This window comes from Indicator indicator, chromosome 5, assembly GCF_027791375.1.
Source record: "Indicator indicator isolate 239-I01 chromosome 5, UM_Iind_1.1, whole genome shotgun sequence".
NCBI lineage: Eukaryota > Metazoa > Chordata > Aves > Piciformes > Indicatoridae > Indicator > Indicator indicator.
This window is the reverse complement of record NC_072014.1, coordinates 9912756-9939108: the sequence shown is the minus strand read 5'-3', so window position 1 is coordinate 9939108 and position 26353 is coordinate 9912756. Positions and strand designations below refer to the sequence as shown.

At 43.7% G+C, this 26353-nt stretch overlaps 1 protein-coding gene across 1 annotated transcript in view; it reads right to left on the bottom strand.

The window, feature by feature from the left end:
* VWC2L (von Willebrand factor C domain containing 2 like) overlaps nucleotides 1–19204 on the bottom strand; it is a 50275-nt gene extending 31071 nt beyond the window's left edge. Inside the window, exon 1 of the mRNA XM_054381357.1 lies at nucleotides 18794–19204. Coding sequence (XP_054237332.1) covers nucleotides 18794–19204 — 411 coding nt within the window. The remainder of the gene's footprint in view (nucleotides 1–18793) is intronic.
* Nucleotides 19205–26353: the final 7149 nt, after the last annotated feature.

Genomic DNA, 26353 nt, shown 5'->3' with positions numbered 1-26353 from the left:
CTATCTTGCCATAAGATAAACACATCAGCAATTCAGTACCTCTTGACTGCATTCATTCATCATGGGTAATACAAATTAACCTATAGGACAAAAGAGCACCATCTGAAATAGGCAACCAGAACATTAGAAAAACCATTGAGTGTGATACTTGGTTTCCCAGAGTTGGGGTGGAGCATTTTAGCTTTCATGAGACTTTAGGTGCCTCAAACTGAAGCCACCATGTCATACATCTGCTCTACCCATCTGTTGTTATCTTCGACACCCGGCTGGAAGCAGAGCTGGATATTTTGAAGATCACAAGTGGTGGTTCATCTAAGGGAGGGAGGACAGGGTGATTCTTCAGGTCATACTCATATCTCAAGTATAGCAGCACTGCCAGCAAACCCCAAAGCTGTCAGAAAGGTGCTGCTGGGGTGGCCTGTCCATCCACCAAGCTCTCAATATGCTTTCATTCTTGTTTTTCAGAGCAGAGGCTAATAGTGCTGTTCTTTCAGGGGTAAAAACACTTTATTTTGTGTTTGTGCAGCATCTGCATCAGGGGGTATAGAAGCACTTAGACAACACGACAGTTGGACTTGATGATCTTGGCGGTCTTTTCCAACCGAAACTATTCTATGATTCTATAACCATTAGTTCTGCTCCTGGCCCCACTCCTGCCTGTTTCAACAAGGTTTGTGAGCACTTGCCTCACACAGAATATGTAAATGATTAAGAGCTTGAATAACTCTGCTGAAGTCAGGGCATTCTGGATTAAAGCACCCAGCTAAGCGGTTTTGTTTCACCTCCAACAAAAATAGGAATCTCTATCTACCTAAAAAAAAATAAATAAAAAATAGAAAGGTCAGTTTTAAGGCTCCCAGTGTTCTTATGTGTGCAAGTATGATGAAAGAATGCAACAGAGCTAAGAAAGAATAAAAGGATAATTTGAAAAGAAAATAACCTCCATTTACTACCTGTAGGCTCAACACCTCAGCAATGGCAGCTCCATTACTAACACTTGAACGAGTAAATGTGTATGTTGGGAAACAATTCTGTTTCATTGGTGGGAACCTGCAGCAATGGTAATTCCTCTATACTAGAACAAAAATGAGATGCAAAGGAAAGCAGGACTCATCCCCATGTGTTTCAAACCCCAGTGATGCCTCACTCATTTTTACAAGACAGATACAACCTGTGAGCACTGGTTCTGGCAGGTAAAAAGCTTTTCAGTTCACCTCTAAGAAGCTCCATACGCCTTGAGTCAGATAATTTATTCCCAGGAAATACATTTCTACCTTAAAATGCACTAATTAACACTTCCATTGCTTTGTCTCAGCATCTGTAGTCTGTAATTCCTATCACCTCTCATTTGCTCATGGCGTTGGCAATTTAGATAAAATCAGCACTCCTTGAGCAAAGGAAGAAGTCTGTGGAGGTGGAATTCCTCTAATTATCTTTCCTCATTCAACCCTGCTTTGATTTCTGTCTGAAGCACGAGAAATCTAAATTCATTTGACTGACATTTCTTATTCAAGCCTATTTAATAAGACGAAACAATACAGAAGAAAATAGACAGAACTACTTGCTGAGGGATCAATAAGAAAATTGCTGCTTTGTTTTTACTTATTTTAATCACTAATTAGATGGAGCAGGAGAACTAGATCTTGTGATTTGTGGAGGCTTTCACCCACATATCCTTCAGGACTTGTCTTCATCTTCACTACTACAGTGGCTGCAATGCCAAGAAAAGTGTGATGCCTTTCCAGGACTGTGGCTGAATCTATGGCTCGAAGATGATCAGCACAAGCAGAAGATGCCCCTGAATGACTCTGCAACTGAGTAGATGAGTCATGACATACAGATCTTTTCCTTTTGCATTGTTGGTGTAACTTGAAAATGACACTGTAATAAAATGTGACGTTGCCTGACACTGAAAGCAGCTTTTCAGGAGGGAGGAACTGCACACACTTAAAGAAGGAAAGCAGACCTCGGCGATGCAAGCAACCAGAGTGAAAAGGCTGCTGTTGAATGAACAGTAAGAGTTTTCTCAGCCAGCTCCTCTTCCCCATCTTATCAAGTTCACAGTATCTGGTCTTCCCTCTAGGATCTTCCTCTGTCTCACTATTCTGTTCACCTGTTAGTGGCACCTTTGTGGGTGACTCCAGCCTTCCTGTCCTCTTATTTTGTGAATGTTTAAGGAGAAATCCTAGGAACTTCAGGATCGGATTTGCAACCCCTACACGCACCCCAAGCACACAAATTGAGTAACTTTTTACTGTTGTGGCATCCCTGCTACTCATTTCTCTGGAGCTACCCTTTTTGTGAAGTATTTACGGAACACAGTCCAAAAAACTTATTTACACAGGCATTATGTGGGCCAAGCAGCAAAATGACAAACTGGGAAAGAGTGAAGAACAGGGTACCAGTGAAAGAAATCCCAAAGTTGTTTCCTGATTCTTTCATCACAGAAGTATAGAATCACAGAATGGTTTGGGTTGGAAGGGACCTGGAAGATCATTTAGTCCCAACCCCCTGCCATAGGCAGGAGCACCTTCCACTAGACCAGGTTGCTCAAAGCCCCATCCAGCCTGGCCCTGAACACTTCCTGGGACGGGGCACCCACAGTTTATCTCAGCAACCTATTTCAGTGTCTCACCATTCTCGCAGTAAAGAATTTCTTCCTTATATCTAACCTAAATCCACTCTCATTCCATTCCTCATTCAGTTCCTGCACTTCTTGATAAAGAGTCCCTCCCTGTATACCCTATAGGCCCCCTTTAAGTGTTGGAGAAGTCTCATCAGAGACTTCTTCAGGATGAACAATCTCAATTCTCTCAGCCTTTCTTCATAGGAGAGGTGTTTCAGCCCCCTGATCATTTTTGTAGCCCTTCTCTGCACCTGCTTGAGCAGGTCGTCTTTTCCTGTGCTGAGGACTCCAGAGCTGGACCCAGCACTGCAGGTGGGGTCTCACCTGAGCAGATTAGAGCAGCAGAATTCCCTCCCTCAACCTGCTGGCTACGCTGCTTTTGATGCAGCCCAGGATGCAGTCACCGTCTGGGTTGCAAGTGCACATTGCTGGCTCATATTCATTTTTCATCCACCAATATCCCCCAGTCCTTCTCTTCAGGGCTGCTCTCATCTACCTCATTTGTTCTGATTTTTCTCCAGATCACAGCAGTTACTTTTGTGGTCAGTGGTGTTCTCACCCACATGTTGCTTTTTTTGCTGGCTCTCTATCCCAGCACAAGCACTGCTCACGACTAGGAGCGTTCCACAGGATCCACCAGGCAGCTCTGTCAGTCTTTGCAAGTCCCAGAATTTGGATTTGAAACTCAGCCCCCAGGGAAGAGAGGTGGTTTACACTTTTGCAGCCACTGAAGTTCACACACCAGCTAACACCAGTGCCTGAAAAGAAACTCTCACCCCTACAAAAAACAAGGTTGAAAACATACAGAGGGTTTCTGAAGGAGAGAGGACACAAATCAGAGGCTATGCCATTCCCATGTGGACAATGTAAACACTTTATTGATGTCCCTTAAACTGATACTCTAGAAAAATTGTTAAGATTAAAGGATCATAAAAGGCTTGGGCCAGAAGACGATTTATTCACTCCACCTGTCCAAGACAGCACAACCTTAGAAGACTCTCCAGGGAAGGATTTGTTAGGAAGGATTTTGACATGTTCATACAGAAACAATTCTTCTCACCATTGTCCAAAATAAAAGGATGTTTGTGGTGCCCAGTAATAACATGGATACACGTCCACACAACTGCATAGTCCCTACTGTTCAAGGCATGCTTTAAGTAACAGACCTATCACTCAAACCAGAAGAGCAAACTGGCTCCTTTTGTTGAAGGTGTCAGTACAGCATTTCGACTTAGGAACTTTTTGTCTGGTTTTCACTTATAACAGAGGTGAGAGCACTAACCCTCAGAGCTATGTGGAATGGGCAATGATGGTCTTTGACATTATGGTCAGTGCAGGGGCAGTGCAGTTGAGGGATCTTCAGAACAGATGAAGTGGAGCACAGAGCACAAAAGACCTCAGTCTTAGCACTTGCCCTGACTTACTTCTCCTTCGGTCAGTCACTAGTGATATTCTTCCCAAATCTGAGAGAAGTGGAGACACCAAAGTAGTACAAGGATGTGCATCCTAAATAGCCCTGTTCATAACCACACCTAAGATCATGGCCCAACTCCTATTTCTCTTCTGAACTGAATCAAGAAGGACTGTGACCTTGGGTTTGTCCAAGAGAGCAGGTTCATTCCCTGCTTCTACCAGGGGACAGCACCCTCCTGCACAGCAAAGCAGCCAGAGGAAGGAATCAGTGCTCATATGGTCACGTGTCTGGAAAACCTTAATCTCAGGTGCTGCCAAATGAGAAACATCTGCAATCAGCAGAGTTTGTTAACAAAGAAATAAGGAAAATTAAAACAGAGAATAGAGAATACACATGGCTAATAAAGATTTTATGTGCATGAGCACATAAACTTGATAGATGATAGATGATATAAACAAACAAAAAGGGCAGCAAAGGAAACAGAATGAAAATGAAGATCCACCCTGAGGAGGGGAAATCAGGAAGGCAAACAAGATACCCTGTCTCTTAATCGTCACTCTGGCTGCCATAAACACCACCTCCCCTCTATTTTCATCCTGTTTTAGGATGCAAATGCCAGCACATGTAGGTGTTATGACTGCCAGCATCATCCAGCTACTCCTAGGAGTGATAAGGTGCTCACTCCCTTACAGGTTTGGGCATCACACAGGTCCTTCTTTAGTCAGATATTAGATTTCATACAAACACAGACATTTCACACCTCTGAGAGGGCTACACTTGAAGGCTACAGAAGGCTCTACAGGAATCCAAAAGAACTCGTGGGAACAGACAGAGAGATGGCATGATCAAACAATTCTTCATCAAAAGAACCTGAAATAGATCTTCCCAAACTTATGGGAGAGGTAGGGAAAAGAAAATGGAATTCCAACATCAGTGTCTTTTATGGCTTTTTACAGTTGGAGAGATTGGAATCAAACACATTTTTAGACCAAGGCAGCTGGTACAATCAGAGAAGTAATCGATACACAAAACTTCCAAGTTTTTTAGGCAAGATTTTCCAAGAAGCTTCTGCAAGATCTAAGCTTTACTGCATATGAGCCACCTCACCTGTCATAGAAATGTTCTCTTGTCCTGAATACTTACTGACCCTCACCTGTATTTCACCCTTAGCTCATGCATCTCATTGACAAGGTCCTGTGAAGTTGTCACCTAAGGACCATGTCCTCATGCTGTACTGCACAACAGCCCTTCTTCAGCTGTGCACTGCTACTTGCAAACAACGACAGAGCAAGACACACTTTGCAACTATCCTGTCACAAATACATGACACTTCTTTTGAGGAACAAAACAGAAATGCTTCTTGTAAGTGTTTACAACCACCTGATCATGTTACAATAGACACACACTGATCGTGCAAGGGCTGTTGCAGTTAGTAGAAGACTTAGCATTTTCTCAGGATTGAACAGACCTGCTATGAGGGCCTGTGATCCTTTTCACAGTCAAGTATGCCTATTTACAAATCAGGCAGAATGACTGGACAAATCTGCTTGGTTGACTGGGGCATCTGAAGCCCTGTGCAACCAAGACTTACACCAGTGGGCTTGCTCTCTGAGCCCCATGGAAACTCAAGGATCCATCACATCAGAGCAAATGCAGAGCAGATGCCAGGACTCTTGATGTCACTGCAGACCTTAGTCATGTTAGTTCCTACCTCCCTTAAATACCACAAAGGAAACAGTGTTGTATGTATATACCTTTTTTAGATTATGTTGCAAAGGGAACAAATGCTTTTCATGGTAGTCTTCCTGAATATGGAGTTGCAATGTTTCCTCCCTCTTTGAAAACATCATACAAAAAAGAACTGCAAACCCCCTGAAAAGAAGGAGATGCCAACATCCTCATTTCTACTAAGGTCAAGGCAGTTTTCAAAGCAACCTGGTCCTTCAAATATTGACCAGCCTTAGATTCAGATCCACTATCTGTATCCATATGTACCTCCAGCCTGCAGGTTCCCAGGAAGGACTGGATGTGTCCCAGCCCTATGACTGTTAGAAGTCCAAGGGAAGGAAGGCTGAAAACCTTCCTGCTGCCAATCTCTCCATCTTTTAAAGAGATTGTGTGTCAGTGCTCTTTTGAATAATCACATACAGCCTTCTCCCTCAGACAGGCTGGACTGATACCATCTTGCTTGTTGTGGGTTAAGGCTAGATGTCTCTAAGAATCAGAGAGATGACAGTTCTCCAAGGGACTAGAAGGCTACCAGAAATTGTAAGCTATGTTATTTATCCCACAAGCCCTGCATCTGCTATGCAAGCGGAGTGCAGAGATCATTCAGCCCTTTTTTCCTAGCCTTACTTCTGCCTTTCTCCCTCCCCTCTGGGCACGGTATCTCTTGCAATGTGGCAGGGGAGGCCTGTTGCCTGGTTCGGTGGTGATAAAACTAGCCTGCTAGCGGAGCTGTTCGGGAGGGCTTGGGAGGGTAGGGAGGAAGAGTGGGAGGCCTGGGAGGGCATGGAAGTCTGCGTTGTGGAACAGGTCATGAACTGAAATGTGAACCCAGGAGTCTTGCACATTTGTAACTAGTGTAAATGTAAATATTACAGCCATTTGGATTCCCAATTCTGGTGTGGAATGTTTTTATTTTACTCCTTTTTGGGAGGGGCAAAATACAATTTTTCTGTCCGCTCCAACTTAAACTTAGACACTGCTCTATGCAGATAAAACAGGAGAAAAAGCAGAGCAATGTGAAGTCTGTTAAACTGAGCACTTACATCTTCAGAGTAGCTGTATCTTTTAATAACACTAAGCACAATGGCAATTCTGATGGAAAGGCTTTTGTAGCTATAGTTTTGGGTGGTGGATTTATTGGCAGGGAGCAAGAAACAGACAAAAGTTTAAAAAGGACCTGATGAATAAAATCAGGGGCAAAACCATTATGGCTGAGGTGGGAATTCATAAACCAGGAGAGATGAATAAAAAAGAAACTGGGATAGCATTCATCAAAGATACTCCTGGAGTCAAAATTAGAATAATTTTCATTGTTATTGAAATTGCCTGTGATCTCAATCAGATTAGCAGGAGATTGCAGGAAAGTTCAGAGAAAGCTTTCAACTGAGTAATTTTGCAAGTGCCAAACTGTGGAAAATGGGCTAGTCAGAGCATCCCACCTGAAGGTGAGACTGAAATCAGCCCATTTCTCTTCTGGGCTGCTCACTTTGCCTTTACTATTCAGCCAGCAGCACATAAATAATCATCTAAATTGTGTTAGAAGTTTGGTAAATGGCTCTTTTTGTGTGTGTGTGTGAGTGTGTGTGTGTGTACCAATACAAGAACTCTCATAGGGAAAAAAAAAAAAATCACTCATTTTGGTCACTTATTTAAAAATGTAAAACCCATCCATCCAATTAGAGGATACACAGTATTGATTATGCTACAGAAATGGTAATGACTTGGATTTTCCATAGGTGGAAAGCTGCTCAAATAAACAATCTGGTGAGTGATTATAGATGAGTACAAGCACTGAAAATGCCATCAGGTTGCAAATGATTTTGCAACAGGAAAAAACTACTAAGTCATTAGATAATTTATTCGCAGTGAAAAACTGGAGCTGTATCCTACTTCCATGGAAGATGAGCAGTACAAAAGAACTGTGCCATCCAAAAACTGAAAAATGTTTGCACCATACTGCAGATCTGCTAAAACAAGGGCCTGCCTTCCATGAAGCAGCAGAAGTGGATGCTTAGAAGCATTACTAAAGTAAGACTAAAACGAATGACAAATTTCTCACTCAGTGAAAAGGACAAGGGAGACAGATAGGACAAGAGAAGGACAAGAGATACAGATACATTACTGAAAACATTTTCTATAAATGGGGACTCCATTCTGTACTCAAAGCAGCCCCACCACAAGAAGGCTGAAGATGATTTGACTATTTTCTTAGCTCTTCAACCAAAGCGCAACTTCACTTACCCTTCACTTTACAGATTCACAGATTGCACTAGGTTGAAAGGAATCCCCAAAGGTCATCTTGTCCAACCCCCTTACAGTCATCAGCAGGGACATCTCCAACTAGATCAGGCTGCCCAGGGCCACATCAAGTTTGATCTTGAATATCTACAGCCACAGGGCCACAGCCACATCCCTGTTCCAGTATTTCACTACTCTCATTGTAAAGAACTTCCTCCTGATGTCCAGCCTAAATCTACCCTGCTCCAGTTACAAACCATTGCCCCTTGCCCTATCACTACAAGCCCTGCTAAACAGTCCTTCCCCAGCCTTCCTATAGGTGCTCTTCAGATATTGAAATGTAGCTCTATGGTCTCCCCAGAGCCTTCTCTTCTCCAGGCTGAACAGCCCCAGTTCTTTCAGTCTGCCTTCACAGAAGAGGTGCTCCAGCCCTCTGGCCAACTTCTTGTCTGTTCAGAGCTACAAAAGCCTTTTCAGCAGACTGGTGATGAGACACGGATTCTGGAGATGGAAAGGCATAAAGACACTGCCATCCCCCAGGTAATATATACTTCTCCTCTCCTCATCCCTAGACCGTGTTTGTCCATACCTGGAAACAACACTATCCTTGCCATCCTTTTGTAAAAATTCTTAGGAAGCTACTAGAGAGCAGCAAGTCAGATGAAGGAGCAAAGCACAAAAGATGTACTGAAGTATCCTGGGCCCTCATTTGGTGATTTAGGATTGTGGTGGTATTAGGAGCTTTGTACTCACATACCACTACATACCACACAACTTGATGGGTTTAAAAAGCTCCTGGAACTACGTCTGGATCTGGAGAGTGACTCCTCCGTTAGCTGATGAAACAGAGACAATGCTGAGCTGAGCCCTCACCCTTTTTCCACAGGAGATGCAGATCTGCAGTCTCATGGCTGCTCCTCTCTCTGGAGAGCTTTCCATAACAACCTGACTTTGCATTTCTTTTGTGAGGATGCTTTCTTGGTTTGATATATATCTCATTTTGTTCCTTACAACAGTTATCCCTCACCTACCTTGGGGCTGAGAGGACTGGAGTTCTCTATTACTTTGGTGATAATTTTTATTGTCTCTGTTTCAATAGATTTTTTGGTTCAGACATGCCCAATGCACAGGGAACAGGATTCCTTCTGAAAGGTTACAGATATGACAGATGGGACTGTGGCTCCAACATGTGATGCACAGCCCTGCTCGGACACAGACAAAACGTTCACATGTTCTTTCCATTTGTTAAGCTCCTTTTAATATCAATAGGCAACATGAGCCCAGCTGGCAGATTCCTGCTCTCCATTCTCTCCCTGTTGGCTCTTGCAATGAAAGACCCTCATCTAGGAGAAAGCCTCCAGAGAGAAAGGAACCAAGGACCTGGTCAAAAAGGTAATCCCTTTGTATTTACATTTCCTATACCTGAATCTGTTGCCTGCTCCATCACTCACATCAAAAAGATGGGCAAAGGTGACGAGATCAACTCTATGTACAGATAAAATACTGAATTTGTATTTAGGTGGTAGGTATGACACAACCAGCCATCACTGGGAGAAGAGATTTGGATCTGGGTCTCAGTCCTTCTCCTGCAGTTTTCAGTCTGGATCATCAGATGCACCTTCCACAGCCACAGTACACACCAAGCAGATTCACACCAGTGATAGATTTTGCCCTGTGACATTTCTACTCACAACGTAACCAGATGATGACTGTTTGGCTGAGCTGAATACAACCTCTAAAGTCCATCTGCCATGCCTAAAGAAAAGTTCCGTGTGCCCATGAAGCTCAGGTAGTTGGAAATAATCACCCTGGCAGGTGACTCCTGGCTGAGTTGCAGCAGCCAAAGGAAGGTGCAAGCTCCTCTTGCTCTAGGACCCACACTCCAAATCTTCACAGTGTAACACTCTCAGCCTCAATGTTTTGCACAGCTTTCCACCTCCTGTGCCCTAAGGGAAGAAGGTTCTATACCCTAGAATTGCAGTAGAAGCTCCTGTATCCCAGATGCACATCAATATGACCTCTTCTTCCTCCTGAAGGAGCATCTCTTTCTAGAATGCTTTGTTCTTGCTCACTTCTGCCAAGTTCAGGATTACTTCCAGCACTGGAGCTGGAGACAAGAGCTCATTACTGATCTCCACTAACCTGCTCTCTTGCTCTATCACCTTTTCCTCCTCCCAAGGAAAGACATGTTGTCTGAATCCAAGTCTCTGTTCAAGGAGTGGTTAGGAGCTGACTTGCTTTTTCCTTCACATTAGTGAGGGCACTGGAGCTCAAGGATTCTGAGCACCCATGATTACACTTACACACACATACCCTTCTCCTTTGCTGTCTCCAAGCCCTGCTTCAAAGCCTTGTCCTGACAAGCAGTAAGTTGTGGTTGTACCAGTGGGTTAACATCATGTGTCTGCCTGGGTTTGTTGTGGTTTTGGCTTCCTTTGCTCTGACACCAGTTTTCATTGCATGTTGAGAGGTGGGAGAGGGACAAACACATCATATCAAATACTGACTTCCTCCTGGTTGCTTTCTCTCTCCATTAGTTGTACCTCTCTGATAGCCTAGCCTAACTTCTTATTCTCTGTCAGCTGATTAGGTGAATTAGGCTTCATGGGAACTCCCTTGGGCAAATCCTTATCTCAGGTCAGATTCAGGCAAACTCCAGAGAAAAACACCTAACTGGTACTGCACTTTACACCAGTGTAATATCCCCATGGGTCACTTGTGATCCATGGAGCTGTAGCAGTTCATAGCAGTGGAGAACCTGCCCCACAGAGCAAAGCAGCTCTTTACTAGCTGGCACTATGGAGAAGGTGTTTTCCAAATTCTCCCGTCTGCCCCTGATATTCAGCTACTATTGCTTAAACTCTCAGGAGAAAAGCCAGCAAAATGCAGAAAGTTTCTGACCCTCAGGGGTTGTTGTCACATTTGGGTACAAGCACAAGCTGGGAAGGATGTAAAATTAAAACAGGTTTGAATAAGTTAACTGCCATGCGAAAATATGCTGGGCTTAGAAAGAATTTCCTACCTGGAATGGTCATGGTTAACAGACACAGATTTCCTGCTTTGAGAAGCTGCTCCAAGCCCTAACACGCCTCCAAGCACACCAATTTTATTGTAATTCCCAAAGAATTACCTCTGAATTGTACCACAGAACAAAGACTAAAAATGCCTCATGCAACATGTATTTTTGTTTTGCAACTAGACTAAGCATTGTCACTACATGACTTACCTAATTATAGTTTTAAAAACAATAACTAGGATAATTAGCTAATTAAGCATTATTTTTAATGAACACAAGTCTGCACAAAGCACACTCCAGCCGCAACAAACACACATGTGTGCTTCTCAGGGGAGACCTCATTGCTGTCTACAACTACCTGAAAGGAGGCTGTAGCCAGGAGGGGGTTGGTCTCTTCTCCCAGGCAACCAGCACCAGAACAAGAGGCCACAGTCTCAAGCTGTGCCAGGGGAAGTTTAGGCTTGAGGTGAGAAGAAAGTTCTTCACAGAGAGTAATTGGCCACTGGAATGGGCTGCCCAGGGAGGTGGTGGAGTCACCATCCCTGGAGGTGTTCAAGAAAAGACTGGATGTGGCACTTGGAGCCATGGTTTAGTTGTCAGAAGGCATTAGGTATCAGGCAATAGGTTGGACTTGATGACCTCTCAGGTCTTTTCCAACCTGGTTGATTCTGTGATTCCCCTTGCTCTGGTAAGAAATGGTTGCCCAAGAAACTTCTCACCAATGATCTGTCATCTGACATCCTTCATTGCAAACTGATGAGCTGCAGACCAGCTCTACAGAAACATCGTGGGTGACAGAGACAGCCGTAGCTTGGGAGAGCCAAGCAGTGAGCGCTTCTCTGAATGCTGGCAGGATAACAAAGCCTCAGACTTGATTTTACCACTCCTGGAAGGAGCTGGTAACAGTTGCATGTACTACACATCACATTCTCTTAACAGCATGACTCCAGCAGCAGCACAGGAGAGGGAAAGTGCCAGTGCCTCTTCTCTGTGCAGAGCTATCTCCTCTCTTTCACTAGCACTCTGGACAGTCTTCAATTCTGGAAGCAAGCAGAGCTGATGGGCTATTTCCTGGATCAAGTGCCTGAAAGCCCAGCCATGGCTCTGGTGCTACAAATACTTGGCACATTAATTCCTGTGTCACGTTTACTGGAAAAACCCCAATCCCTTGGGCTTGCACATACAGTCCAAACTGTGCACTGTGCTCCCAACACTCATGCACTGTGATTAAAAGGCAGAGGCTTCTGCCTAACTCTCAGTGATTTTGAATTGTGCTGATGCCTCAAGTTTTGGGCTTCATCTACTTCAAATGGGAGATCTGAGTGAGTGGGTTTGCAGTGCAGGCAGCATCACTGAGCTCTGAGCTTTTGAGGCCTCCAGGTATTACTGTGATCTTGGGGAAACAGCAGCATGGAGTTTTTGTAGCCAAATTCTTCTTTCACCTGCTGCAGCAATATACTTGTGCATAATGTAATATATATGTTACAGAATCAGTGGCTAAGTACATAACATAATTTTAAAACAGGCATCACTATAGATATGTGACATGCCTATCTATTTCAGTCTGTTTTCTTGGTGAAAACTATGACAGAAGTACTGTAAGTCAGTAATTTCAGATTCCTTTGCATAGACATTGTCACTGTAATTTTGCCAGGAGGGAGATGATAAATCATACTTTTCCATCTGACTGATGTTCTGTTTCCCCTGTCTGATTTCAATGACTATATGCTATCTTCAGAGCTGGCATTGTTCATGGCTCCTTTTTATTAAAGCACAGGCACATTATTGAAATTTCTTTTGTATTATGATTTTCTATCCATACGTGAAATTGCAGAACACACACAAAAAGAAAACAAACAAACAAAAAACCTAATTTGTTTGAGTCATAGTAGAAAAAACAAACTGCTGCATGCATGTAGTATCAAAATCAGGGGCCCATGCTGGGCAGGCTTGGGTTAGTAATCAGTTCCTTGGAATTAATGAGTGAAGATCTAAAAACTACTAGTGATTTGGATGTCAGACTAGTGCAGTACCAAAAGGTTTTGATACTGCTTTGTTCTTGCAATGATGAGCTTGCTATGCTTTGAGCACTTCCAAGATTCACCAGGAAAGTGAGCAGTCACATAATAGAGGAGAAAACTCAGTGAAGAACCTTCCTTTTTCTCCATGCTTTGTTTTTCTCATGGCCTAATGCAGCCCTTCAGATTTAAGGTGTCATATCTCTGTTCTCATGTTGACATAAACAGCACCCCCAGTCCAAACCTGCAGCTGGACAGTTAATGTCCCTGAGCAGGGCTGAGGGAACCTGAGAGTAGACCACTGTACCACCCCATGCACTGTATGGTTGCATGCTTCTTCCCCTCATCTTCCCTTTCAACCCAGAGCTGCAATAAGTCATTGCTTTTCACCTAAGAGCATCATCCCCACAGTAATGCTCTGGGAATGTCCCAAGTGGTTCATTCATATTTGACAAGGTTGCACTCCCAGGCTGGGTAAATAGTGATCAGAGCAAGGCTGTAGTTTGTACCACTTAGTTTCTATTTCTGGCCTGGTTCTGGGGGTGGGGAATCACTTTTTGGTTTTACTGCCTCCTTTTCTCCAGCAGCAGAATGGACACGCTGCATTTCAGGGAGTGAGAGATCCTGGGATAGCAGCTGAAGACACTCTTGCATGTGCTAATGCCTTTTGATGAGAAGTCTTATTTTGTTAAGTTATATTGAGATAATTGCATTAATAAAACATTTTTAAAAAGCATTAACAAAGGAGAAGGAGGTGCCACTATTCAGAAGAAAAGGTTTCCATAATGAGCTGAGAGCTAGTATATGATAATGTTATGCTTATACAGTCCCTCATTTATTTTGGATTCTGATTATAACCTGAAGATCCCTGTTAGATCTGTGATGCCTGCTGTGCAAAGTGCTGCTCAAGAAGACACAAAGTCAGTGAGATACAGAAACCATAGCTGAAGGATTACAGATGATTTGTGGACAAACAAAGCAATGAACTTATGACAGAGTGGCAGGAAACATGGGAAAGAAAAATAAAGTAGAGCTCCAGCAGCGAAATCCTGGCTCTTTTCAAGCCTGCCCTGAAATGAAGCAAAATTTTCCCCTTTCCTTTCTTTTTTGGCGTGGAGGCCTGTCCAGGGCAAGGGTTGTTCTCCCATCCCTCCACACTTGTGCTTGATGCAAGGGGTAAACATTTGGACATCATCTAGAGACTTCTTAAGCAAGAATGGGTTTGGGAGCAGTGAAGATGGAAGGGGAAAGAACAAGAAGGTGAAGTCACTCAGAAGGGCAGGCAGAGGGTAAGCATTGGGAGAGCCAATGGCTAGAAGATATTGCAGTTCTGTGCTTGGCAGAAAGGGCAGCCACTGAAGAGCACCCAAAAAAGTGTCCTTGGTATTCAGAGCTGTTTCCAAGCTCAAGTTCACAACTTCAGGTAGAAGCTGCTCTTCTGACACGAATTTTACCAGGAAGGCCAAGTTGTCATTCCAAAATCTTTCATGTTCCTACCCCAAAGGATAACTCACCCAATGTCCTGCCAGGCAAATGGAGACATTTTAATGTATGTGGCCAGAAAATTTCTGCCATTGACTTTGAGATGGATGGCACCACCAGATCAAAATCCATGCCACTGGGACTCACTCTCTTGCAGGGGCAGAGAGTAGCTCCTGCATGTATGGTCTATAACGAAGAGAATGTTTTGAGATGTCAGCCTGACAACTTCTTGTGAACTGACCATTCATTCCCCAGCAAGGGTATTTTGCTACATATTCATACAGGTCCTCAGAAGGTTAGTCTCAATATGGCTGTATTGGGTGATGAGAGATCTAGGAAGTTCAGAAGTGACTAAGGACTTTTTAACCTGACAAGCTAATCGTCTCCAAATGGCTCCTAACTGTGGCTACAAACAGACCTTACCAGCACTGTAAACTGCATTTCTCAAATAAGAGTTAGGCATGTGCTTTTCTGTCAGTAAGTTATGCAGGAGAGTGAAAACTAATCAGCACTTAGGAGAAGTTGTCTCACTGACATTTGCACAATTTCTCCATAAGCTGCCAATGAACATCCATCACGCTGGCGGTACACTGTCTCCTTAAGTTTACATAAGCTGCTGCCTGGGAACATTCATTTAAAACACAACCATGTGTACTCAGAATAAGGGAGACAGCTCTCTGAGTTGTTATTTGCTTGTTTTCTCTCTCTGGGAAATAAAGGGGAGGGTTAACAACCTCCCTGAAACATCTCTGCTAGGTTCAGCCAAGCATGGAGCACTTAGGACTTGGACCTTAACCTCCAGGACTGAAATCAAAACATGGCTGATGTGTGGGAGAAAAAGCAAGATGCTAAGTGACCCCAAGAGTCCCTGTCAGATCTCTCTGGAGAAAACAGACTGCCTGAGACTTGCAGCATCCTCCACACCTTCCCCGCAGACATTGCAGCTGCCCATCATCCCACATTTCCCTCTGAGAAGGGTGAGAGGAGAATCAGGAAACAAGATTTGAGGCCAAGAAGGAGAGAAATGGAAAATGAGACCGGAAAGAGATAGATGGATCCCAGTAAAAGGCATCAGAGCTCCCTATTCTCCTGTGGGTTGCTCCACAGGACTCGAAATCCTGAACAGCAGGCAGCAATCTACATATTAAAGGTGTCTGAGTCAGACATCTGATTCGCATCAGAAGTACCATGCTGACCTTTCCTGTGAGGGTTTCCAGGTGGAACCTTAGCCTCAGCAAAAGCTGGGGATAAGACCCAGTCAAACCATGGGGATCAGACAGGCTCTCTATGGGCAGCTTAGGCACAAAACTCACAAGAGATCTCCAGGATCCATAACAGAGTTACGAAGATGCTACATGGGGGTTACAAGCTTTTACAAAAGGATATAATAAAAACTGCTAATGGGTTTAGGTTTACAGTTGAAGTTCAGCTCAGCATTTCATTTGCACATATTAACAATTTAGGGGCACAAGCATAAATATTTGGACAGCTGTCTAAGCTAGATGGCTTGTTGTCATGTTTGTATTTTGTGCTCATGATTGCTATGAGTCAGGAAAATCAGGGGCACAAGACTAGTCCACTAGAAGAAAGGTGAATATTCAAGAAATGGGTCTTTATAACTACTCCTTTAGCCTGAGGCAGTCACTGTCAGTGGTAAGAAAAAAAAGAGATTAAGTTGCATCTAGTTTTCTCACCCCAACCCTAAACAGAAATTTAAAAACGACATGAAAATGCTTCCAAATGGAATCCTCTCACAGATATTTACATCCTAGAGAAAATAATCTCCTAGGAAAAAAAAAATCCTCATTCATGAAAGATCAGGTTGCAGAAATTTCTACAATATGAGTCAGTCCTGGCACACACACACATAGACACATACTTGGGAAAGGTTTTTAAGTGAAGGCTGATTTCAGCAGTAACTAAACACTGAGAAATGCTTCTATGGATGATTTGGAACCTTCGTATTATCAAAAGAAAATCAAGTGAGTGAAAGGGTTACAAGTTCACATAGAACACATTCCATCAAAAGTAATCTGGTTTTGAGTTAGAATGACTGGAGAAAGCCTCTCTTCTTTAACTTCAGAGTGTGTGGAACAGTCTTGAGAAGTTTGCAGACCTCATAAATTCAACAGGACAAAGGAAGAGCGGAGCTCAGAGCCTGCAAACTGCTCAGAGCCCATGAACTGCTCAGAATTTCATCTGTGGAGATAGCAGGTCATCTTAGTTCTGTTCAAGTGAACAGCAAAATGCTTGGATGATTCAATGAAGTCAAGATTTCACTTTATAGCAGCAGCTTCCTGAATCTTAAGTTCTGTCTTCCCTATAGCATTTAAAAGTCATAGTTCACAGGTGCTCCTTTTTTTTCCTCTAAAACACCCAGAAAGTGCACACTGATCTTCCATTGCCAGATTCACTATTTTTTCTAAGTGAACACACAGATTAAAAAAATAAAAAATCAGTTTCCACCCTACTCCACAAGCTATTGAGCTCTCAGCAAAACACAGGTACAGGTCAAAAGCTCAACTGACAACTATATTAAGTTGAAGAATCTCACATTAGTGTTGGACTCAGGTTACCATCTGTGAGAGTGGTGTGCCACGTTCTGCTTCAATTTTCTCAGAGGATACTGGAACTTCACTTGCCACACAACACCCCACAGTTTTTGAACAGAGCACACAAGGAACCAGACTGCTCCAACTCTCTCTAATAGCCTTTCCCCCGTAAATTCTGTTTCTCTATCCTTTAATCTATTAACAGGGTACAATTATTTCTTTTAGGAAAGGTGACTAGTTAATTTGTACTTTGTTCACAAACAAAAGACACAGTAGTGAGAACATCAATCTCATTATTCTTCCACTAAAATATCTCCAAAAAGAGTTCTTACTAATGGTCTCCTTAGAAACTCTCCAAGAAGAGCTCTTCTAACTCTCATATAAGAACCTGATCATTTGTCAAAATTACACCTAAGTAGGATATTTCACCGCCTGACAGCACAGCAGTTAAAATGAGGCCACTGAAACATGATGGTGGGATGAAGTTGAGCTAAGCCTTACCAGGGCAAGATGAAAGCGCTATTTAAGCAGTTCGTAAGACCAGGGTCTTCACATTGCTCAGGAAAGTAAAACAGAGAACAAGTCGATCATGATGGGCCTCAAGGAGATGTTCCTCATACATTTGTTTTGCCTTCAGTCTCTGACATTAAACTGTCTAGCCCATACTGAGTGATTGCAGTTACAGATGGACAGAAAAATATGAACATAAACCATACAGGATAGAAGAAAGGAACTAAATATTGGCTTCCCTGAAAATGAGAGTATCTGGAAAAAGAAAATTGTGATCTACATTACTGAGAACTTGTGAATTACACAGACCTATATGGAAGTATTTTCATTGTCAAAAAAGAAAATCAATTGGCAAAGTGTATAATGAGATTGGGCATACAGCCATGAAGAGTTATATAGGTTGTGGTTAATTACGGAGGTATGAATCTTAAAGCCACGTGACCTGAGAGAACAAACCTGTGTATACCTCCTGCCTTTCCAGACCCTGTTCTTCATTGTGAAATGCTATTTTCCTTAGCAGAATTGAAAACATGCAATGAAACTCATTAGAATGAGAGATGCAGGTTGTGTAAAGGGTAATGGGTTTTGAAAATCCAGTCGTATTTTTAAGATATATTCCAGAAGGGTTTCTTTACGACATTCCTAAAAGGAACTCAACCATGACAATTAAACCCCACACTTCTCCTTCCTTGAGATGGTTCTCTGCCTAAGAATTCACCTTCTGCCACGCTAGACAGCCTTATCACAGCTAAAATTAAACTATTAAATAAAGCTGGCAATCTCCTTACTTGCATTCTCAAGCAGGTATGAGTAACAACTCTCAGTACAATGCCATCAATTTTTGCTACCCAAATTGGAAAAGGGCTTCTTAAAAACCACTCAGTACTGGTTTACCAGCATTTTCAGACACCATTGGTAGTCCAGCTTGACTCACGCTACAAGCAAAGGAGCAGGTTGTCCAGAGCAGCAGATTCTGAGGACTGCCATTTCACAGGGGGACTTTTGCCTGGCCACCTGTCCTCAGTGAGCACACACAAGGAAGGAGGTGTCAGCTCTTAAACTTGTCAGACCTGCATCACAGCTATAAAGGACTTCAGCTCAGCATCAATTAACAGCAGTAAGCAAATACTGAGTGCCTTTGAGAGCCCCCAACAGAAATAAAACTCCTATAGCATACCAGTATTAAATACTGAAGAAAGGGTTTCATACCTTAAATTCCTCCAAGATTTTGTAATTTTTCCCATGATATTCACAAAAGTTTTTCACTTCTTTGCATTCTGGACAGCATCCATTATGTTCCACTTTTGTACACTTTGGGTGGATTTTAGGGCATTCTGGTTGATCGCAAACAGGTCCATCCTCAGTACAGACACAAGGGCAGTTGGAATGTCCTGGAAAAAATCGTTCTCCTAGTTTGTATACAAAGCCACTGTCATCCACACAGCCCTTCCCTCGGTAGTCATCAAAGATCAGATTGTCATTACTGGAGGTTTGGTCGCCTTCATCAGCAGGGTAGTCTTCATGACTGATGGCAGCTGGAGTGACCAAAGCAGGGATTACAAATAGAAGTATCCAGGCTTCATGTATATGAAGAGCCATCCCCCTCCTCAGGTTCTCCATGAGATCTCAATACCAGATTGAAACAGCTGCTTCCATAGGGAGACCAGTGTTGTGGTCTGAAAACAAATATTTTTAAGTGAGAACAAACTCAAAATTCTAAGGAATGCTGACTTATAAAGGCCATAGTTTCAACCAGCACCCAAGAATAAACCAGTGCTTTCAAACTGCACTATCACAGTTTCATTCAAATTAAGCCTCTTCTCAGTTTCTGTTAAAAGAAAATAAAGCCTGTGAAATAAAAATCTTAGACACAACATGCCTCTAAGCATATGCCCACAAAATATCTCTACAGAAATAGTGGTTCACAGAATCATTTCATTTTCACTTCCCTCATTCGTGTTTTCTGATGCACCAGAAATTAAAGTAGCTGCCTGAAATCACATGGTGATGGGCAGCTCAGAAGGGATTTGAACCCAAGTTTAAGCCCAGTCTTTAAACCCAGTCTTAACCTCCTACCACTGTCCCTATGTGCTACGTCAGCTGCACAGCTCACTTCATTAAACTGAGATAGAACACCTGAGTTAAAAAATGAGATAAACATAATCTTTAGGTAGATCAGCATCCAGTATGAAAGATGGTGCCAGGTTATACTTGGTCTGCCAGAGGTGGGATAGTACAGAATGTTATATACAGCATATATGAAGAGGAAGAGGGACTACCTGGGCTACCAACCCAGCCCATCCAGCAGCAGGTACATAAAATCCCAATAGCAGCAGAGATGTAATTCACCTTCTCCATTATTCAGCATTTCAGTAATTCCCAGAGCGAAACGCAGAGAGCAGGATGTTAACTGCCTGTGTAATGCATGGAGCTGCTGAAGTGTGTCTGGCTGATTAAGCTGGAGTCTTTCTAAAACTTTAGGAGCTGTGCAGCACGGCCCGACCTTTGGAGAGCTCTGCTGAAGTGGTCGAGCTGAGGACTGACCCAGAGAGGAAAAGGAGCTTTGCGGTGCCCCCAGGGACAGGCAGCTCCCGGCAAAGGCTCTGTGCGTGTGCTGTGGGTGTGCTATTGGCTGCCCGCTGTGCCACATCACTGCCACCAACACACCGTCCTGCCTGCACACCCGCCAACAGCCAGCGACACCCCAGCACCAAGATGGTTTCTGACCTCTCTTAATGGAACCGAGGCAAAGCATGACAGGGAACTTTTAAATGAGATTAAATACTTGCATTTAGGGATTGAGGAATGAGGGAGGTGGTTGCTGGCACCAGCCAAAGACGGACTGTTTGGGATCTGTATGCGTTCCTTCTCTTCCTCCGTTTCCACAATGTGCACACACACATACTCACAGCATATACAAACATGCATTAACCTACACACACAGGCAAACATGTACTCCCCCTCCATCTCTCTGGGAGCTATTTTTCATATATTGGGATTTTGGGTGGACTGCAGATGTTCAGTAATTAAATCTCCCTTAACTGAAAAAAAACAACCAAACAAAAAACCCACCCCACCACCCAGCAGTAGGACAGGCTTTAATACTAGAGAAGCATCTAAGGGATCCTGTTGACAAAGCAGTTTTTCCAAAGCCACAACAGAGGGAGACACCGGATATTACACAAGCTTTATCAAATTCAGAAAGATATCTTCTTAATTGAAGTACTAGCTACATTTCTATCACAAGGACTATGCACCCTGCTACTACTGTCAGCAGTATCTCTTGTAACATGTTGTTTGGAAAGCAAGTGATTCACGCAGCTCTGGCTGCTCTACGCATCTACAGAGCAGAGCATCTCACCCACCAAAACGCTACAGGTAGGTTGCAACATTGCAGATTGGTGAGCATAAGGACGGGAGGAAAACAAAGCAGAAGCAAATTAAGTAATTCACGTCTGAACAAATGAGAGACATTCGAGGGGATCTGCTTAAGTTTGATGAGAAAACTCTCCAAATTATAAAATTTGAAAGTTCTCCAAAGATGAGAAATAAGACCACTATATTTTGCACCAGTATCTGAGGTGTCCCACAGCAACTCAGAAGCGCTCGGCTCAGCTGGAAATCAGACAGACTGCAGACGTCTTGCACGGGCAGATTTCAACAAGTAAACAAACGCTGCTCAGTTCAGAATTAGTTTACAGATGAACTTTCCTATCATTTCTCATCGACAGAGAGGCCAGGACCGTATGTAAGTCTCCAAGTAAAACCTTTCTATCCGCCTTCCCTCACCCCGCGTGAATAATTCACACTTACCTAATCAGGCTCGATCGGAAAGCTGAAAGGGGTCACAGGCCAACATGGACTAAAAGGTTAGAAACCGATTAGTGAAAGCAGTTCCTCCTAATCACATTTTCAGTGTTGACTCACGGACAATTATCCCTTTTCTTTCACCTCCCATCACAAAACAGGGGAAAGCAGCAGCCGTGCGACCACATGAGCATTAAGCTTTAGTCCGGCGCTGAGGATTCAAAGCGAGCAGCAGCGAGGCGGTCCGGAGGAAGGGACGCCGCGGAGAAACCCCGATGCCAGCAGCACAGTCATCGCGCCGAACTTGGGCTGGATTTCCTCAGGTCTTCAGGCGGAGAGCGGAGGGGGGGAGGACAGGGGAAAAAAAAAAAAAACACCCAAACCAAACATCTATATCCCCTCCCTATGCCCAGTGGATCTCTTGCGAGTCAAGCTGGGGAAGGAGGGGGGAAAAGGGGGCTGGTTAGGCTGCAAGCAGGCGGGAGAGGGAGGGCGGAGGAGCCCCGCGGCCGGGCGAGCGGGCAGCCCCCGCGGCGGGACTCCCCGAGCCGGGCATACCCGCGCAGCTCCGCGCTCTCCGCCTCTTATTATTAGAATTAATGTTTGTGAGGGGGAAAATAAAAAAAAACCCACACAAGAAAAGAAAAATAAAAAGAGGGGAATAACAAAACCCCACCCCAGCCCCAGCGACGGAGCGCGGAGGCGGGGCGGCGCTCAGCGCGGGCGGGCCGTGCCCGCGGAGCCGGCTTTCCGAGGGGTTTGGGCTTCCCCAGCGCAGGCCACCGGGCCCCGCCGCCGGCCGCCCTCCCTCCTTCCCTCAGCGCCGCGTTGCCCAACTCTCGCTGCTCATTCTCGCCGCTGCCCGGGCGCCGTCCGGAGCCTTTGCTGCAGGGAGACGTCCCCCACCGCTGCATTGTGAAAACTTCACATCTTGCCACAGGCTGGCACTGGGGAGGGGGCTGCCCTGTTCCCGTGCCTCCTGTTGTGCTACATTAAGTATCAATCGCCTTGCAATTCGGCTGCTCTGTCATTAGGCGTCATTGTAAAGCTATTTCTCCAGAAACCACAAAAAAAAAAAAAAAAAAAAAAAAAAAGAGGTTCTGGATGTTCGGAAAAACACGATGATAAAAGAGGGAGAAATTGGGGATGCTATTTGAATAAATGCAGAACAACACTCCTTTGGGGTGATCATTCCCACTGCAGATATTAACTATGAAAACACTGAGCCCTCATTGATGTGCTGTCAAGCCATAGCTTTTCCCTTAACACCTTGAGAGAGTAAGGTTATTCCTCACGTCCGGAGACGAATGGTACCCTCAGCACCTCCGAAGAGCAGCCTGGTGATGGAAGAGAAGACTGTGCACTTGGCTGCTGTGCTTGGAGACCTGCCCACACTCCAGTGGCAGAACCTGAAGGGATCCATCACTGTTCACCAGAGCCACCATGCAACCTGAAATTCAGAGGAAAGTTATCGAGGTTTGCAGAGGGAAAGAGAGCGACACCAGGAGTTTTGAGATTGCTGCTGTAAAGATTAATGTTTAAAAATGCATAGTCATGTTTTCTGAGATAGATTGTCAGGAAGTTGGACAGATCAATAATAATGAGATTGGATTTTGGAGCGATTAAAGAGAATCTGGAAGTCCTGGCATGTTACTTATTAAGAGCACAGCTATTTTATTATTCAGAGGCATATTCTGACACCCAGACTAAGCACTGGAGAAGTGCCCCTACCTAGAGGTATCAGCATCAGACTGTGGTCTTAACACTGTTTTTCTTTTACAGCTTTGTAAGAGGTGAAAATGATGGTTTTCAACTGAATTTCATTGAGATCATACATCTAAGTGAACAAAGTGCCTTGCTTCCTTGTATCCCTATGGAAAATACAAAAATAATCATATTGTTGGTATAAAATTGAGTCTAACAGTAGGAAAAAAGAAAGAAAACTTCAAAAAGGTTCTAAGAGTGCCCAGTTTCCATGTGTTTATTTACAAACCAAGTGGCCTCAGTTTCTGTCACTTTCAAGAAGGCAGAATGAGTTTGTAAGTTTATTCCTGCTTAAATAAAAACAGAGGCAACAGCTGATAAGTGATATGTTTTAAACACATTGTGCTCATCCAGCCGGCAGGTAAAGACTCTGTCTTTTTAGAAATTAACTATAATAATGAGTTTCACACACACACAAAAGAGGATCAATGCATTCATTTCAAAGCTGATGTGGTCCTCCCAAGAACATGATCATTGCACTGCCAGGCATAATCTTGGTCAAACACCTTTTTCTATTAGGAGCAGGTTCAATATACCCTCCAAATGATTACAGCTCTATGTACCACAATTTCCTATCTGAAAGCAAAGACATCAGCAGCAGAGGAATAATTAATACTGACACTGACAAAGTCAATCTGGCACCAAGGTCATCATTTTGGGGAAGATTATGAAAAACAGGATATACTTTGCTATTTTTAGTCATTCAGATTATTCACCAAGTAGCCCATGAGCTACTCAGCACAAGAAAGATATGACCTTTTTAGAGTTGGTCCAGAGGAGGCCACAAAAATGATCAGAGGGCTGGAACACCTCTCCTATGAAGAAAGGTTGAGAGAGTTGAGGTTGTTCAACCTGGATAAGGTTCCAGGAGACCTTATTGCAGCCTGTCAGTACTTAAAGGGGGGCTACAAGAAAGATAAGGACAATCTTTTTAGCAAGGGCCTGTTGCAACAGGACAAGGGGTGATGGTTTTGAACTAAAAGAGAGGAGATTTAGGCTAGATATAGGGAAGACATTTTTTACAATGAGGGTGGTAAAATGCTGGTACAGTTGCCCAGAGAGGCGGTAGGTGCCTCATCCCTGGAAACAAGGTCATGTTGGACTGAACATTGCTAACAATGATGTTCTCTACTTTGCTCATTGGCATCCAATGGCTTAATTTGACAGCCCAGGAACTGCCATTTGCTTGGTTTATCAAAGGAAGCACATAATCTACACCAGTTTACAAATGCACTGAGTATATTTAATCACAAGTTATGCTTGGCATGGTCATGGATATTTGTACAAGAAAAGGAACTAGAAAATCGAGCTAACCATGATAAATATGTCCTATTTGCAAACCTCTATAACTACCCAGCTCCTTCATCTAGAACAAAGCCTGACACAGCAAAGATCTGTAGGATGGATTAGAGTGTCCAAAGCAGCAGATGTGAATATTTATTATAAACTCCCTTCCAGCAAGTCATTGCTGACAGAAGCATTGCATATGGATTTCTCTTGCAGCCAGACTCTCCAGGCAGTCGCTGGGCTGACTTCTCTAGGAGCCAAACAAATGCCATTTTGCCTGCAGCCCTGACATCGCAACAGCTGGGCAGGGGGTTAATGTCACTTTCAGCATCTCAGAACCAGTAACAAACCCACTCATTACAAAGAGAGATGGAAAGAAAGGAGAAAAGATTTGGACAACTGCAGTTCACTTCCAGAAAGTAAGGGCAGGACAGACCAACAACTGAGACGACAGCTTCAACGTTTAATTTGCCCTCTTGGCTTGGCAACAGGGCAGGAGCATTCCCAGACACTGTATTTCTCCAAACCCTTTGCTAGATAAGTCATATGCCTGAAGGAGAACAACAGCACTCTCAGCCCTGCAGCCCATGCCAATATTCCAGCAGTATTGGGAAATGACAAACCCAATAGGGATATAGAGAGGGACAATAAAAAATGACTAGCTAGGTGGGTGCAGTAGTAAACTACATGTCCCTTCATTGCTAGTACTGGCTGGGGAAAGGGTTTAGGTGTATGAGGCAGCCCTGGTGAAGAAGAGTTCATTTCATATGAATTGTTGTTAGCTGCGTTATGATGTATTAAAGCTGCTGACTGTGAGTATGGCTGCTTCCTTGCTTTGTAGCAGCAGGATGCCCCGGCAGATGCATGTGAGAGGGAGTGAAATGGGAAGGGAACACACAAAATGAGAAGATCTTTCCGTCACCCTTTATGTCAACACCGATCTACTGGCTCATAACAACTTGCTCATTGCAATGTAAATTTACTCCCCCTATCCTTGTTTTGGAAAGGGGGAACAAATTGTGTTTTATTGCTCTTTCAAAATGTTCTCCAATTAGGAAAGCAAACAAAAACTATTACATAATTGTCATGCAAAGCTCTGTTTTTATGAAGGATACTTGTGCACTGACAAAGGCACTTTGATACAACACTCAGAGGAAGATAAAAGCCTGAAGATAAATTTCTCTTCATACCTTTGACCAAACTGTCAAGTGGGGCTGGTCTATGCAAACTCACTGAACTCAGCGGTTATGATGATTTGCATTGAAAAGAACAGTTTCTTGCTTAGAAGATGCAATGCCTTGGAGACTGAGACCTCTGGATCTGACAGCCTCAAGATCTCCAGCTCATGAGGCTTCCAAAGGACCTGCTCTGTATCTGCTGGTGCACTTCCTGAATGGGCAACATGGGGAGCTAAAATGAAGCTTTGTTCTGGCTGGCTCCATGCCAGTCCTGATCTCATCCTTCTTCCTTAAACTGTCAGACAGGGGGGATGACAAAGCACATTGCCACAACGAAGAGACCCTACAGTTGCAGCCTTTGTACTAATTACAGCTGATTTGCTCTTGCCCATTGCTAGAGCATAGGTACTAATTTTTCTGATGTACCCCTATTATGTCCTTAGAATAACATAAGCTCTGACCATCTGGTGACTTGCTTCAGAAAGGATGCAGTGAGTTAGAAAAGGGAGTGAGAGAAAGGCAGCAAAGGCAATGAAAGGTATAAACAACTTCTGTTCAAGGGATCATTAGAGGGATGACAACTTACCCAAGGAAGAACTATTAGCACACAAAAATGTACGTGGCTGATTATGTTTTGGCCGTATGCATACCACAAGCTTCAGTCAGCCCACAGCTGTTTCCTTACTTGGAGCCCCACAAAGAAATCCAGAGCTGAGCCTCCAAACTAGCACCT